This window comes from Gallinula chloropus (assembly GCF_964237585.1).
Source record: "Gallinula chloropus genome assembly, chromosome: 2".
NCBI lineage: Eukaryota > Metazoa > Chordata > Aves > Gruiformes > Rallidae > Gallinula > Gallinula chloropus.
Window position 1 is genome coordinate 129876632 of NC_140086.1, and position 16908 is coordinate 129893539.

General features: G+C 45.6%; 1 protein-coding gene across 1 annotated transcript in view; it reads left to right on the forward strand.

Annotated features, from left to right (window-relative positions):
• The window catches only part of RAPGEF5 (Rap guanine nucleotide exchange factor 5), a gene marked incomplete at its 5' end in the record, with an annotated part of 154282 nt that overhangs the window by 79551 nt on the left and 57823 nt on the right, over window positions 1-16908 (forward strand). The window contains 2 exons of the mRNA XM_084280501.1: window positions 11534-11637; window positions 11979-12067. Of these exons, the coding sequence (XP_084136627.1) occupies window positions 11534-11637; window positions 11979-12067 (193 nt within the window). The remainder of the gene's footprint in view (window positions 1-11533; window positions 11638-11978; window positions 12068-16908) is intronic.

Genomic DNA, 16908 nt, shown 5'->3' on the forward strand with positions numbered 1-16908 from the left:
CATTTGTTCACACATCTCATTTTATCTTTCCTTTACTCATATGCTCTGTGACAGCTGATGAATACCAGAGCATGTCTGTTCTGCACCCATGGCATCTTCTTACCTGTCAAAGTTCAGGTCAAACAGCAAATGACCAAGTGGGTTGGAAGGAAGAGCCCAGCAGTGACAAAGTAAACAGGTTTAAGGAGTCATTACTGGAAGGACTTATGAGATAGGGTGACTTTCTGAGACACATGACATAAAAATAATTTCCTGAATAAGGAGGGAAAAATTGGTTAGATGAGATCTCAAGCTTATACACACACAAAAAAAGTGCAAGCCTGTATAAAAATATATAACTTGTATAATGCTATAAAGGTCAGGATGGAATTGAAGCCAGCACTGGGGGAAGGCAAGTCAGGACTGGAGATACACAAGAGTTGCAGTCTTTCTTGGGTGACGTCATAGGTGTTGGCAGGGTATGGGTGGTCTGTGCTATACTGTCTGATGATGACAGGATGTGGTGACAGGAAGAGAGTAGGATTGGGAGACAATACATGTCAGTGGACTTCTGCATCTCCAAGTGGAGCCCATGTTGGCTGGAGAAACCACTGTGCATACATGTGATATTGGAAGCTGGCAAGTGGCAATGCAGTGTCGTGCTCCACCTCGAGAAGGAAGAGAGGTTTTGAGAGAGGAGAAGGGGAGTGATCCAAGGGAGATTGCTTATTTGGGAATCTGGTGGTGATGCTGCTCCTCACGGTGAATGGAAAGGATGGGGAAGGGACCCTTGTGTGGGCATGATAGGGGCTGGAGAAGAGCTAGAAAAGAGCAGCAGGGAAGGTACAGTCAAAGCCCAGCAACTGATGGGCATTTAATGCTATGGATGGGAATGGACTGTCAGCAGAGCAATATGGTTTGTGGAGGGTGTTCTGGAGAGAGAGATGTCTTCATTAAGAGCAGGAAAGAAGGGACGCCCTTGCAGGGAGATGTTGTATATTAGATGCTGATAATACCTAAGCCCTGCAAGACGTGCAACAGTGTGGTTTAGGGCTCACTCAAGGGTAGATCAGATGTCCTTGTTTGGGGGGTGGCAACATCCATGAGAAGGGTGGGGCAGATGACTGGAGGCCTGTAACAGCTCCAGCTGCCCCAGTGTGATGTGCTGCAGCACGTCTCACAGCTCTTCACCTTGTCAGGAAGACTTTTTTCTAGTACTTCTGTGAACTGTCTTCTGATGCCGAGGTACAAAGTGAGTTTGAGAGGTACACTGTCATTTGTAAGGTTTCATGGTCTCGACTGAGGTAAATCCCAGCAAAGCATTCAACATTTAATCTTTTTTTCAATATTCGTTCCTATTCTAATGATAAATCTAGTTAAATTACCCCATGGAAAACTAACATTTTTGGATTACTTCTATCCACTTTTTGTGGAAGAGAATGAAATGGTGCCTGTTCCTCCACAGAGGAACCATTCTGTGCAGAGGACACACAAGCGCACGGTTGAGTGTTTACTCAAGATGCCTTGCATCTCATTGCAGATACCACGTGATGTACCAGTTGCCATGGTAATGATGCATTTTTCATTCCATAACTTGAATAAATGTTGAGATTGCGCTGGGTATAACTAACTTACCTCCCTCCTGAATTCGGGGACGATTATATTATCTGAAGAAAACAGAGAGGTAACTCCCAACATTGATACTGAAGTATGTAGCTAGATAAGAAGCAGGTATGTGATTCTGCCTGGAACAAAATGCGAGTAACTTAATATGTGATTATTCAAAAATCATAAAATGGGAGAAATATCAAATGTTAGTTCATAACATGGTGATTGTATATTTTCCTGTAATTTTTATTGTTTGTGACGCTTTGTTTTTCTTCAATATATGGAAATTTAATTAAATCTATAATTTTACAGTATTATTTCTTGTATGCTGTAACCTCCACTTTTGAATTAATAATTGCTGATGACAGCTAGTTAATTGTTAACTCGTTCTTTCCTACCTATCTTGTTCTTTTTTACATGTGAAATACAGACAACTGATCTTGTACCCAAGGAGGGGAGAGCTTTTAATTAGCTGCTATGAATACAAAGTTAGGAAAAAGCATCCTGTATGGAAGCAGCCTGATTTTTCTCTTTTCTGTAGTGGACTGTTTGTTGACATCCATGAGTATTTTACCCTACATAATACATGCAGAACCAAATCTCCTACTATTAGGTGGAAGGAGTGAGCTTTATTTTTCCTCCTAATTCCTTTTTCCTTTATTTTTGGAAGCCTTATTTCATCCTCTACACATTGCTGTCTACTTAGGTTACATTATCAAGTCTATGAGTGATTAAGTGGCTTATCTATTTTTTTAATGATTTAGATGCATGAATTAATTAGCGAGTAAAGAACCATTAGAGAGCATTAGTAAAAAGGCTGGTCATTTCAGGCTATTTAGAAGGGAGTTAAAACCATCATCCAAACCTAAGAAAATTATATTCATAGTGATTCGTGCTTTGCTCAAAAGAAATCACTGAATTATATCTAGCTTAGTTGAAAAAAAACACCAAAACCACAGGATATAAATTCTAACTTTGTGATGTTGGTCTGGAAGTTAAATAATTTAGTTTTATTTTAAACATTAGCTTTGGGTTGGTTTTTTTTTTTTTTTTTACTCCATTACTCAGTGTTTTTTCACACTTGCTGTTAGAAGCCTGTGTTAAATGTCAGTGCATTTGAAAGTGTTTCGTTCTGGAGTTCCTGAGAATGAACACAAGCTTTATATAGTATTCTTAGTTTTAGAGTTTATATTAAGCATTTTACGAGGCCAGAACCAGCTCCTGGCCTTTGCTCAGTTTTCCTTCGTGAAAAATCAGCTGTGTCCTTCTGTGAGCTTAATGCTTCAACAAGTTATATACTTTACAGTGATAAATGTAATGAGCAGCACCTCAGTTTAATAGAGAATTTTCAGTCTTCAAGTTAGGAATCGTGGCTTATAATGTGGTTAGTGTGTTTATATGCATGCTTGTATTTTATTTTAATTAGAGTAATGGCATTGTCAGCATAGAGAGATGCTGTGGACATAAGGCAGTGGCAAAGGTCTCTGTGGCAGACAGTAAGTGACACCACATATGAATAGGAGTGAAAGGCAAAGAAAGATGAGCAGTCTTGTCAGTTTGGCTTAGAAGCTGTATGTGTCCAACACTGGTAATTAGAACAATATAAGGCTGATGGTGTCATATATTTACTGCCATCTCTCTTCCATTCCTTCAGCAGACCTTATTTATCGCTGTGTCCATTATGAGGGTTGTAAGGCCTTTGTACACGTGTCCTTACCAAGGTGAATATTAGTTTACATTAATAAATTAAATCAGCTAATGTTAATGAGCTATCTTCTGCAGTTTTCATTCCTGTATGAAAGCTGTAGTGGGGGCTGCTGTAGAAGCCAAGTTCCAGCCCTGTTGGATGTTAATCAAGTTGTTATCTACTTTCCCTCATATTCCAGTAATTTCTTTAATTTCACCCTTCTGATGTTAAGATTATTCTCAAGTATAACTTCTGTATATCTCATCAACCATCTCCTGGTTTACTTTTCCTAAGGCGGGTGGCAGTAGCGCTATGTGTTATCAGTCCTGGTGTATCTAGGTTAAGTCTGCAGTCCTCCTCAGTTCCTCAGTAGCCCTCCCCCTTTGCTGGCCAAGATGTGAGTCCTGCAGTTTTTATATCATTTCCCTCACGCTTTTCATTGCAGCTAAGGCTAGATTGCTGCCGCTGATATCACTGGAAGACAGTCTTCGGGAGGGGGAGTTGAGCTGTTGCTTTATCTACATCTCTCCTCTTTATACGTAAGCCTTTCTAAGTAAGTGCTGCCCTGCCAGCTGCAAGGGAATTATAATATTAATACCATCCTCACATACTTTGTTTCTCTCAGCTTATTCCCTCCTCCTTCCATTTCCCCCCCTGGTTTTTTACAGTTACAGAGAGAAGGTCTCCTATGTCGTCCTTGCCAAGGTGGTAGCTCTTTGTCAGGCTGTCAAACTTATCTACTAATAGCTATGAAGAGTGCGTGCTCCAAGAAAGGAGAAACCAAAATGCATAGCCTTCAGGTCGTCTTCAAAAGACATTTTTCATTATCCAACAGAGTTGTGGAGTGTTAAGGTTATGATATCATTACTTTGGTGGCTGCGCCCCCAGTAATGGATTTTTTTCATGTTATTTTAGAAAGTGTGCCCTTTTCCCTGTGTTGGACTTATTGCTTCCTTTCATTAAAGCTCAATCCATGAAAGTGCTCTCACCTTAAATGATGATATTTGGAGGTAACTGGGGGACCAGTCAGGGGTATGGACAATGCGGTATCATTTTAGGGCATTTCTTGCTACTAATGTGCTACGAAATGCTGTGTGAGGCTCCTCTTCTCTCGCTCCTTTTGCCTTTCTTGAACCACACAGAGGTTTTTCATTGTTTTTAAGTGGCCTGCACAACGAAACCCCAACCTTGCTTGTGGTGGGACCATCGCTTGGCAACATCACACGGTGAAGCTTTGCTTTTTTTTTCCGCCTTAGGACCTAAACTGCAGCCTTTCTGCTCACATAAAGAGTCACATTTAGCAGTGCCCTGTTCCCATGAGCCGTTTCTTTCTTCTTAGTAATAGGGAAAGCAGAAATAATCCTACTCTCAGCAGTTTTGGGATTACAGGCAAAAATTGAGTTCCTTGATGTATGACTGTGTAGGGATATTAATCTTTTCCCTGATGCCTGTTGTCTGTCATCTCTGTCTTACTAGCACTGTCCTTTTGACCCCTCAACAAGGGTAACTTGTTATTAAGGTTGCCTTTGCCGTGGATACTCAGTATGCAGATGACAGCACTAACAGTTTTTCTACAAGGGCTTATTCTCTGCATTATCAGATGCAATATTCAGAATTGGCTTCGGCAACAAAAGGGTGTGGGGGTTTGTTTTTTTTTTTTTCCCTGTGATCTGGCTCTTGCTTATTTTACCACCATTTGCAAAGTTGATAAATTCAGAGGAGGTTGTGTTGAGCCGAATGCAGGCTCTTTGTTGTGCATCTCTGAGACAGATAGCTCAGCGTGAGACCACCGAGAAGTTTTGGTACTATCCCGGGCTTCCCTTTGTTGGGGGGAGGTGGTGGTTGAGTCATGTAAAGTGTTTTATAGCTTTAGGGACTGGTCAGAACTCACTGAGAGCCAAAATAAAGCCACTGTGAAAGCCATTTTAATTTTTCCTTAGTGGATTTCTGTTGGTCCCAGTATATTGTGGATTAGCACATGTTTATGGAAGTAGATTTAACAACTGCAGAGGGAAACAAACAAAAAAATACCAGAGTACAATGAAGGGCTGGAGAAAAGTTCATGGAATGAGAAAAATAATAAAATATAATATGAGTGTGCTAGGGGCTGTATTTTATAGAGAAATAACACAGCCTTATTTGAGAATTTTGCTTCATTCTTAAGAATTGCCATGTGCAAAGCTGCTGTTGATCTTCCTGCAGTCCTGTCAGGTAATTTTTCCCTTGAAATTTGGAAAAAGTGGTGATCATGCAACTGACTCAAAAATAGGCAGTCCCTCTGAAAAACACAGATGTTTTGTCTATGGTATTTTAAGTAGAGGGAAAATAGTAGCTATTTTTTATTTCTGTCTGTCTTTCTAAATATACAGAGAGGGTAATCACTATAGAAAAAAACCCCACTCTTCCTCTTAAATAGCTTGGTTAAGATGTGCTGGTGACTTTGAAATGCTTTTCTCCTGCTGTAGTTGAAAGTGAATCAAACCTCTTATTGCAGATTTTGGTCTCCCTTGAAACTCAGTGAAATACAGCAACATATTCTGAGAAGGATTAACCACAGAGATCAGAGATACTGTCATCCATCTCGGCTTTGAGATCAGAGATATTGTCGTCCATCTCCGCTTTAATTGTGATGTGTTCATTGCCATTTTCTTGTCAAATAAAGAGGAATAGCCTCTAAAGAACAGTCATTTTTGTACATCTGTTTGTACTTTGGTGACTCTAAATCTAATTCTGCAGTTTCCACAATAACAGATTCCAGGGAAAAATATAATGAAGTGTAAGCATCAATGATCTGTAGTCTTTGATAGATGCTGTCTGAAAGAGTGTCTCTTACAGGAGAAGCTGTTTTGTGGGTTTTTTTTAAACTTTCTTTCATGTTTGTAATACAAATGTTTGTATTTTATAGCTAGGACTCATCTCATTGTCTCAGATTGTAAGGCTTCACTTTCCATTGCTTCCAAGAGCTGTTGCATTTTACCTGCTTATTCTGAGAGGAGTCTGCCTCAGCCTATTTAAATTTTTTAATGAAAAATGCAGCCAACATGGTAAGGTTAGGGGTACATACCATTTAGCTATGTTTAAAAAAAATACATTCTGGCAGTAATTCTCTGAAAAGCTCTCATGCCCTTACACTGCTGAAGTGAGATCTGAAATCCCTTTGGGGAAGAGTCTTTGTGTTTTTTTGACATCTTCATAAATATCTGCCCAAATGTGGCCCAAGTTGGAGGCTATAAAATGGAGTTTGTAGCTGCTCTGTAAAGAGTTTTTAGAGCTTTGCTCAGTAAACTCTGAGCATGCTTCAGCCTGAGCTGTGAAGAGTTTTCTTTATAGCTGTAGCTCTCGGCTGTTAGTGCTGGGATCTGCTTGTAGGATGTAATGAGCCTGGATGCACCTCTGAGGTAAAGTCAGTTCTCAATATACATTGAACAAGGCAGAGCTGGAGTGAAGGAGCAAGACATAGTATTAAAAAGACACACAGACAGACAGACACACACACACACACACACACAAAAGTCTTATTCAAAGATCCTTAATTAAAGAATACCAGTCAATGTTTCCCGGTTTTCACACTCAACCTCAGATACTTTCTGTCTGTATCATATTCTTGTAATTCTTCTTTTCTATAGGTACTATGTGTCAGGAATTGATTTATAACATCCAAGCAGAAAGCAAGCTGCCCAGGAAAACAGTGACAGTTGTTTGGTCCTGCTCTGTCACCTGTCGAGCACCTTCCCTGCATTCCAGTGGAAGCCGCTCTGTGAGCCCCCTTCCAGCCTCTGCTGTTGTATTCCACATCTCTTAGATGGAAATGTTTGTGTGTGTGCAGGGAAGCTCCACAGATTCACTGAGGGGGGAGCGGTCTCCTCCTCAGAACACAAACAGCCCCGGGAGTCCTTCATGTGTGCCTTTTCCTGTACCTCTCGAGGGCATGCCCTGGCACCAGCATCAAAAGACATCGAGGCAGAAGTGATCCGCGTTATCTGATTGCATTGAGTCAGTTTTACCAAATTATGCTATGAAAACAACATGTTCCTGCCCTCCATAACTCCTAGAGGAGGCATTTTCTCTGTTATTTCATGTGATTTTGAAGCAGATAGCCTGTGTAAAGTTTGCTTTCTTGCACATTGCCCCAAAATTTTCTCTGCCTTTGCTCGGTTGTTTGGCAGCAAGATGTGGCTGCAGACTGGATTTTCCACACACCAAGTCTATAAGTGTCTTTATTCAGGTTATCTCTTAATTGCTGTATTATTTCTTTACCCATTGAAACCTACAAGGTGGGAGTCTCTCTGGATCTGGGGTTTGCTGGGGGTAGCACTGGGTCTGGTCCTTTTTTTAAAGAGAAAGCAGGTAGAGAGATGTTGAAGGAAGATTCTGTCGTTGGGAAACGCATGTTTTGCATTGCTGGTTCATGGTGTTCCAGCCTAGCAGGCACCTCAGTAAATGGGTGAGATATAAAAAACCCTGAATCTTTGCACATATGTCCTGTCCCATGGAGGAATGATGTGAAAATGCAATTTCTTTTCAGTGAGGCAGCTTTTTTCTCTTAGAAAGCTGTTATAAAGTAAAACATCTTTTCAACGCTATTTCCAGCACTGGATGTTTCTCCTGAGAGGGAATGCAGCACATTCTGGCTGTTGGATCCTCTTCTAACTAATTAAAAGGCTGAACTCAGGAGTTCGAGTGACACGGAAATATCCCTGACTGATACCAAAGTTACTGGTTGCTTTGGCCAGAGATCACATTCTTCCCTGCCAGTTGCAAATAACCCAGAAACCTAACGTCTTCCGTAAGGGAACTGGCATGCCATGGCTGATTTCAACACTACTGCTGCTTCCTTCTGCCCCAGTGGTAATTCAGAGGGTCATCTTCCTACTCATGCAAAGCATAACCTGCACAAGTTAGGGCCCGCTAAGCAAGGACTTCCAGCTGTTTCATTCCTATAAGCATATAAATATTTATACCACCCCAGGGCTCCTTTCATGCTGAAAATAAAGGTAGCACTTGTCTGCTGTTAAAATATATTACCCAGGAGATAAATGGCTTATCTCGGGATTAGGATGATGGATGCGAGGAGTGGAAAATTGACTGGAGTATTGGTCAGAAGATCCACCGAGTCCAGAGGCCTTTATTGTTTACTTGAACCTCCTGCTGGGAAGTAACATAAAGGCTGTTAGTGCTGTGTTTAGCTATAAAGAGATGAGTAATTAAAAACAAGGATAAACATGAAATATAATGGTTGACAAACACAGCACTTCTTGGACACCAACTAAATCTCCTAGTGATGGGTAGTACGCACCAGGGATTCACTGTAACGTCCAAGCAGGATGTGTGTGGTGCTTTTGAAGGGACAACTGAGACAGAGTCTAAGTGACTTGCTCAAGGCCATGTGGGAAGTGAGACAGAAATGTACCTCTGTGGCATCTCTGGTGCCCTACCCACTCCCAGCTCAACTCTCCAAAGCCCAAGCATATCCTGACCCACTCTGCAGGGACTCATTTCTCACCCCCTGCACTGAAGCGAAGTAAATGCGACACAGGCAGTTGGGGGCTCAAAGCCCAGGTGCTAGTGTAGCATCACTGGACTTTGAGCTGAGAGTGTGACTCTGCTGCTGATCTGGAGCAGAACCTTGTAGCCTCTTTGCCCCAACTCATCCCTGGCCATAAAATGAGAGAGATGGTGGTAACACTGAGCTGCTGTGCTCCTCCGCCATTGGAGCAGGCTGTTTCAGCAAGGGCTGTGTAAGGGCCTGGAAAAATGCTGTGAGGGAGGCTTCCCTTGTTAATTGGTGCTCTGATGATGAGAATGTCTCTTTTGAGTCAGTTTTTTTCGGGACTCAGCTAAGGCGCTGCTTTGCTCTTCAATACACGCTGCTGTCACTTGGGGGCCCCTTGCATCCTCCTCCTTATCTGCCACTGGGTTTAGATGGAGCATGCTGAGAGCAGGCTGGTTTTCTTCCAGGAAGAATTCATTATTTCACGGACCATTCAAGATTCCGATAAATGAAGCATGCCTTGATGTCATTTTAGAATAATATTTGCAGTGTAATCATAACTTGTGAAAATTAGGAAAATGAATAGGACTTGTCTTTGTGTTTTGCTTTGTTCAGGTTAATCGTTGTTGCTTGTGGTATGATAAAAGGGCCTGATTGAACACACAAATATGTCAGGCATAAGTGAGATTTTAATGAAATAATAATTTGTACCTCAATGTGAAATTATTTTTAATAGCAGATAGCAAAACAAAGACATTTTCTCTCCTTTTTGTTTTTTTTTTTTATTAAATAATTATTATAGGAAATGAAAATCCAAATTGAACCTGATTGGCCTTGATTTAGCACAATTCTTGTCTTTCCGATAACATAGATTGATTTTTCTCTTCCTTTAAATTGATAAAATGGACAAGAAGAAGAGCCTCACGGAAATCTCACCGTTGGGGCACTTTTTGCAGTTGATATAAGCACAGTTGCTCTAAAGCTTTTCTTGAAAGTGTTTCTGCTTGCTGAGATGTTGAAGTGGGAACACTGTCTTCCAGAACAGCCCAGCATTAATGTCCTTTCACTACCAGGGAGCTTTTGCTTTCCCAGTGCTCCTTGCTGACTTGCTGCCAGCTGCTCATGTAGGCAACGTCTATGAGTACACTTAAAATCCATTTCTGTGTATGTGGAAATAGATGGTTTGTACAAATACAGCACCATACATCACATATATGCCCCGTATGTGCTGTGGTTTGGAATGTCAGGGAGCACAGGGAAATGAGGATCAAGGCTTTCTTACAGGATGCCAAAGAAAAGACAGAGAAATGGAGCTATGTGTTTGATAAACCTCCCTGTTACTAAACTGCTTTAATGCTGCACCTGTTTCTTGCTCTTCCTCTCTTTCTCTTTCGCTGCTTCTTTCACCACAGCTTTTCAAATGTGTAGGCAACAAAAAACCATGGCCAGAGGAATGGAAGATTACAATTATGCATCAGTATTCCTCTAACGTGGCTGCTCAGTAATGTCCCCTGGGAGTGTTACAATGAATATCTGACATTAATTGGCTCAGTACCTGTATGTCTGACCTTGCAGAAATTTCATAGATCAATTCTACATGTTGTTTACTGATAAAGAAAACTTCTTCAGGGCAGGAGCTGCATCTCTGTACTTGCCCGCTCCACAGTGACAACCAGAAGCAGCAATCAGACTCACTGGGTCTTGGAATAAGAAATAAAATAATAGAAAGGGGGGTGATAAAGTGGTTTCTCTCCTTTCTTTTGCCAAGGTCTGTTCCTCAGCAATTTTTAGCCGGCTTGAAGTCTTTGTCACTGCTGGATACTGTGCACTCGATGCACAAATCCTGCTTTTTGTCCTTTGAGTGGCACATGTGTTGCCTTCATACATGTGTGTAACACCCCGAACGATTTAAGGGAACCAGGTCAGAGTTACAGGAACAGCAACTACTGGATGTAGTTGCGTTGAAACCGCTGCCTCTTTTGTGTCGCTACCCCCCCTCCGGTGACTGAATCCACCGGGAGGATCTCGCAGGGGGGCTGCGAGCAGCTCTTGGGCCGCCGCCGTATTTCAATGCGCCCTGCTCAGTCAGCAGCGAGCCCTCGTCTCCCGCGCCGCTCAGTCAGCTGGCGCTGCCCGCGCACAGACGGATGATTCAGCTCCCTTCCATTGCAGGGAGCGCAGGGGGAGAAAGTGTCCGAATCCCAGCTCAGCCGAGGGTCACGCAAGGGGTGGCCACTGGCCTTCGCTTGCTCTGGGGGCGTTTTTAACTTGGGGAAACAAAGTTGTTGAAAAGGCGGGCGGTACATACACAGAGCGTTTTCAGGGCCGTTCAGAGGAATGCCTTGCACGCCTGTCCCGCTGGTTTTATTGCCTTTGTTGAAGTACAGGTGGTGTATGCTGCTTGTGCATGGCTGGAGCGCTTGCCGCTTTCTGACTATTGTTACCTGTCCCCCGCTTTATTTCACCGGCTGGAAATTAAACAAGCCATCACTCCTCGGGGACAGGGAAACCCGCAGATCCCAGCTCCCCACCCCCCTCCCCGTACCTGCGAACTAAAATATTAAAATCGAACGCGCGATGCCAAAAGCCGCTCACAAAGGGGACCACATCCCTCCCCTCTGCCCCGCAGCGCAAAGAGCCCCCTTCTCGATTTAGACCTCCCGGCAGCGAGACCTGCCCGGGCGGAGCCGGCGGCGGGGCAGCATCCCCGGCCGGAGGCGGACACTGACTGTGCTCTCTCTGTCGCTTCTCCCCCCCCCCCTCGGAAGGCGGACGATGGAGGCGGCGGCGAACGGGCGCGGGAGGAGGCCGGCGCAGCGCTGGTGCTGCGGAAGGTGTGGTCACGCAGCCCGGCCCCCGAGCGGCGCGGGAGGTAAGGCTTCCGCGGCTCCGGGAGCGTGGGGCTGGGCCGGCCGGGCCGGGATCCGCAGCAGCCGCGGCAGCGAGCGGGCGGGGTGGCGGCGGCCCCCGGCAGGGCGATGGCCCCCGGGAGGGCCGCCTAGGGGGGGCGGCGCGGTGGGAGCGGGGCGCCATGGGGAGCGGCAGGGTGCGGGTGCCCGAGGCGCTGGCGGGCCGCGGCGGGGACCGGCCGCTGCCCACCTTCGACGTGCCTTACTTCAAGTACATCGACGAGGAGGATGAGGAGGACGAGTGGAGCAGCCGCTCGCAGTCCTCCACCGAGGATGACTCCGGGGACTCTTTGCTTTCCGACAGATACGTGGTGGTGTCGGGGACGCCGGAGAAGATTTTGGAGCATCTCCTCAGCGACCTGCACCTAGAAGCCGCCCAGGACAAAGAGACGGGTAAGAAGCGAGCCCGGCAGTGGTTGGGGGGGTGGCGGCGAGGGGGAGCGGGGGGGCACGGCAGCCGGGGAAGCGCCTGTTCCCGGTCCCGGGTGGGAATGAGGGAGAGGTCCCGGCAGAGCCGGGACGCGCGGGGGTCGCTCTCGGGCACCCCGGCCGAAAGCCGGCTGCCAGCCTGACATTCATCCCGGGGCAAGGTGGGGAGGAAAAGGGAAGCGTGCGGCAGTCGGGAGGGGGCTAAGCGGTGCGCCTGGCCTCGGGGCAGGGCTGCAGGCGATGAGCGAAGCCGCTGGGGACTCGGGTACTTAAGCGGCAACTTAAACCTTTTCCGCGTTGGGCTTTGGCAGCCGCCTGGGTCGCGCAGGCTGCGGCGGGTGTTCGGCACCCGTGTGTCTTCAGGCGGAGCCTGCGGCTGCTCTTACACCGATCACAATACTCGCAGCGCGCTGAGCCTCCTGACTAAGCTACTCGTTCTGCCACCACCCAAGCGCTCTGGCACATCTTCCCTTTCAGAAGCCTGCCTTATAAATTTCCGCTGTACTTGTGTGTCTTCAACCAGAGATTGCAATTTGTTCCAGCCTAGAGCAATTATTATATTGATCGGGCCACTTGACATGCAGTTTAATTTTCAGCTGGATCTCTTGGCTCTATGCACAGTGGCTGTCACCAAGAGCTCCTGGGGTAGTTAATCAAAAGTGCCCGCAACCTGCGATTCATAGATAGTTTTAATGGAAGCGGCCAGGCTGTCGAGACTTTTGGAGTTCCTGGATGCTGAAGAGCTGGGGAAGGCGTCTGGCTGTTGATGGAGCTGTGCGTTTCATCGCTCCCAACAGGGTTAAAAGGCATACTCCTGCTGCCTGTATATATCTCCCTCTACAAATGAGATTACTGAGAATAAACACACTTTAATCCTTTTAAGTGACTGAAAATATAAATAACATCTGCGATTCCCAGAGGAACGTCAGGATTGGATTCTCGGAACAAGTCATTAGTTTAATGTGGGACAATAAGTATATTCTTAGTGCTGATGTGTGAATGCCCCGAAGAAACATATAGAATGTCTGATGGTGATACTATGATGGTATTCCTAGTGCTGCTTTTGTCTGCCTAGGCATTAATATTTAGTGCAGAGAGAGGCTGTGATTGTTTTCTTTCCACGGATGTCCTCAAACTAGTACTGGGTGTAATTTACTTGAGCCAGGTCTTAGGCAGGGTAGCGAGGGTCCTTCATTGGCCCGTTAAGATCAAATGTTAGATCCAGCATAAGTTTCCCCTTTAATGTTTGTCACACGCAGACTGAGGGACACAAGCCGCCCACCTTTATCCTCTGCTTCATCTTTTTTGTTGTTTTGGTTTTTAAGCAGCTCACAATCTTGCTCGAAAAGAATGAGACCTTCATTAGTGTTCTGCATTGCATATTAGTGCTTGTAAGTACAAAGCACCGTAGAGAGAGCGTTAGGTGCTGCAGACACCCTCACGTGTACTACCTTTTCTTTCTTTGCTCTCGCTCCCCTCCCCGAGAGGCTGCTCGGAAGCCTGGTATTGTTACAGAGAGGCGCTGGTAAACTGCCCTCAAAACAAATGCTAAACCGCTACTTGCCTGGTTGTTAGCAGATGGTAATGTATTTAAAGGTTGATTGGCTTCCCCTCACCTCTCATGCCTCACCCCACCTCCTTTTAGAAAGAAACAATTAGCTCTGCCCTGTAGTCAGGGTTAACTGGATCCCAGGGACAGAACAAAGTAGCTGTGGCTTCATTTTTTTTCTACTGTCGCGAAGAAGTGTGCTAAACCTTGCCCGGCGGCCCTCCGCTCCCCAAGGGTAGCTCATCGTGTGCTCTTCTCTTCTGACTTCATTAATCTGGTAATACAGAACTTCAGTCTTCAAAGAAAGACTTAGGGAGTTACGTTTCCCGATGTTTTATGTGGCGGATGCTCCTGTAGTGTTTTTATCAGTCTGTTTTGTGGACAGAGTGATATTTGGCTTGAGGAACTGTGGGATATCGGCTGTAAATACGTACATCTTTGCACGTGCAGCTGAGAGCATCCTTCTGCTGCTTGTGTGCTCGGGTTTGCTGTTCTTTGTATTTTTTGTAGTTCCAGTCTGGCCCATCTCAGAGGACGATCGAGTTGCAGAGTCCCGCAGGCTTGTGTTTTAGCAGGCATAGCTTTGTGGAACATAAAAGGATGATGTTGTACCCAGCTGCTGCTCCTGCTGTCGGTTTGCCAGTTCCAGGATGACTTCCTTGGCCTCCTGCTTTCCCTGCAGCCCCCAACCCGGTTTGCTTATTTGTGTATGTAAAGAACATGAGAAAGAGCTGTTCGTACATATGCTGGTGCACAGGCGACTGTTGTTCTGTTTGACCCTTCTCAGTGCTTCCCAAGGAGGGATGCTCTGCATGCTTTCATTCCCACCCTTTGTATAACAAATCATAACTGCAATCCTCTATGGTCATTAAAAAAAAGAAGAAGAAAAGCAAGCACTATCTCCTGGGGCTGGTGTGGTCACGGACCACTGCATTTTATAAACGCTGACATGGCTGAATGATGCGCCATGTATTACTCCCAGCCATCCTCCATTTTCTAGCCCAGCTCAGCAGGTACCACATGCAGCTGAGAGAGTAAAGGGAAGCTTTGGGACTGGTCTGGAGTAAATTTGACTGGGTTCCAGCCCAGGCCTTGAGGCTCCCTTCAGCTGTCGCTAAACCTGTAGCAAAATACCTTAGGTATTCTGCCGTGGCACCCACAGCTACAAAAACCAGATGGGGACACATCTTACCTGACCCAAACGGGAGTTCCCAGTGTTGTGATGTGGCCAAACGTTGTTCCAGCAACTGACAACATTAAAGAGGACATAGGAGTGTGCACAGCTAGACTAGCCTATAGCTCAGATGATTTCAGTAGGCAAGGAGGTCTTCAAGGCCACTGGTCCGCAAGACTCTTTAAACTTAGTTACTTAATAGAGGGTATTTTTGGCGTTGACTAAGGCAGAGAGTATATATGAGTTCTTGTGGCATCATCTTAAATTGGAGCTTGCTGGTAACAAAGTCTTGCTGGCCTTCCATCTCAAAGAGAGAAAGTTCTCATCGCACTGATTTACTAGAACCTTTATTTACCAAGCCCCGAGAAGACTGTTCTTGTTTCCCTGGCTGGAAATTGTCTGTAATGGACAACTTTTCTGAACTATTTTTAAGGTGGTTGAAATCACCTGAGGATGTCTGCCAAGTTTGAAGTTTTAAGAATTGAACAGAGCAAGGCACTTCAAATATGTCGATACCCAAGCAGAAAATACAAGGTGTACCTCCTAGGCAAATCCTCATCAAGGATGGGCATTTGAACAAGTAACATCCAAGAGGCCAGATCTTACCATCTCAGGATATCTAATCCTTTCCCATTGTCTACAACATTTATTTCAAAATTGTTGTCATCTTATGCAAAAACGTTGATTTCTGGGGCATTAGCAGCATTTCCTTCTCTGGGTATTATCCTGATCTAGTCTTTGGGGTATCCTCTGACGGGTCTCTATTCAAATATACCATCCTTATCTCTAAAATGGAGAGATGTGGATTTGATGGGTGGACCATCCAGTGGATAAGAAACTGGTTGACAGACTGTAGGCAAAGGGTGGTGGTCAATGGGTCTATGTCCAGGTGGAGGCCGGTGACAAACAGAGTCTCCCAGGGGTCTGTCTTGGGACCGGTGCTCTTTAACATCTTTATCAATGACATTGATGATGGAGTTGAGTGCACCCTCAGCAAGTTTGCGGATGACACCAAGCTGAGTGGTGTGGCTGACACAATAGAAGGAAAGGAAGCCATCCAGAGGGATCTTGACAGGCTGGAAAGGTGGGCCTGAGTGAACCTAATGAGGTTCAACACTGCCAAGTGTAAGGTGTTGCACTTGGGCCGGAAGAATCCCAGACACAGATACAGACTGGGAGAAGAGCTTCTTGAGAGTAGCCCTGCTGAGAAGGACTTGGGGATTCTGGTAGATGAGAAACTTAACACGAGCCAGCAGTGTGCTCTTGCAGCTCGCAAGGCCAATGGTATCCTGGGCTCCATCAGAAGAGGGGTGGCCAGCAGGGACAGGGAGGTGATTGTCCCTCTCTACTCTGCCCTCATGAGGCCCCATCTGGAGTCCTGTGTCCGGGTTGGGGGCCCGCAATACAAGAAAGATGTAGAACTGTTGGAGAGGGTTCAGAGCAGGGCCACAAAGATGATTAAAGGGCTGGAGCACCTCCCCTACGAAGAGAGGCTGAGGGTGCTGGGCTTATTAAGCCTCGACAAGAGAAGGCTTCGGGGGGACCTCATTACAGCCTTCCAGTACCTGAAGGGAACATACAAACAGGAGGAGAATCAACTTTTTAAAAGGGTAGACAATGGCAGGACAAGGGGGAATGGATTAAAACTAAAGGAAGGAAGGTTTAAATTGGATATTAGGGGGAAGTTTTTTTTACAGAGAGAGTGGTGAGGTGCTGGAACAGGCTGCCCAGAGAGGTGGTGGATGCCCCGTCCCTGGAAGTGTTCAAGGTCAGGTTGGGTGGGGCCCTGGGCAGCCTTGTGTAGGTCCAGGCCTGCAGGTTGGTGTCCCTGCATGTAGCAGGGTGGTTGGAGCTCTATGATCTGTGGGGTCCCTTCCAAACGCATGCCATTCTATGATTCTATGATCTTGCCTCACAGTGATTGTGTTCAATGTTTGGCAGCCTCTGGAATGATCATCACACCCACTGCTACTTCTCTAGCCTCTCCTGAATCCCTCATACCATTTCCTTTGGGCCACTGGGCCACCTCTCCAGCAGCTTGAGGAAAGCATTGTAGAAGCAGAATGTGATTTCCCTCATCAA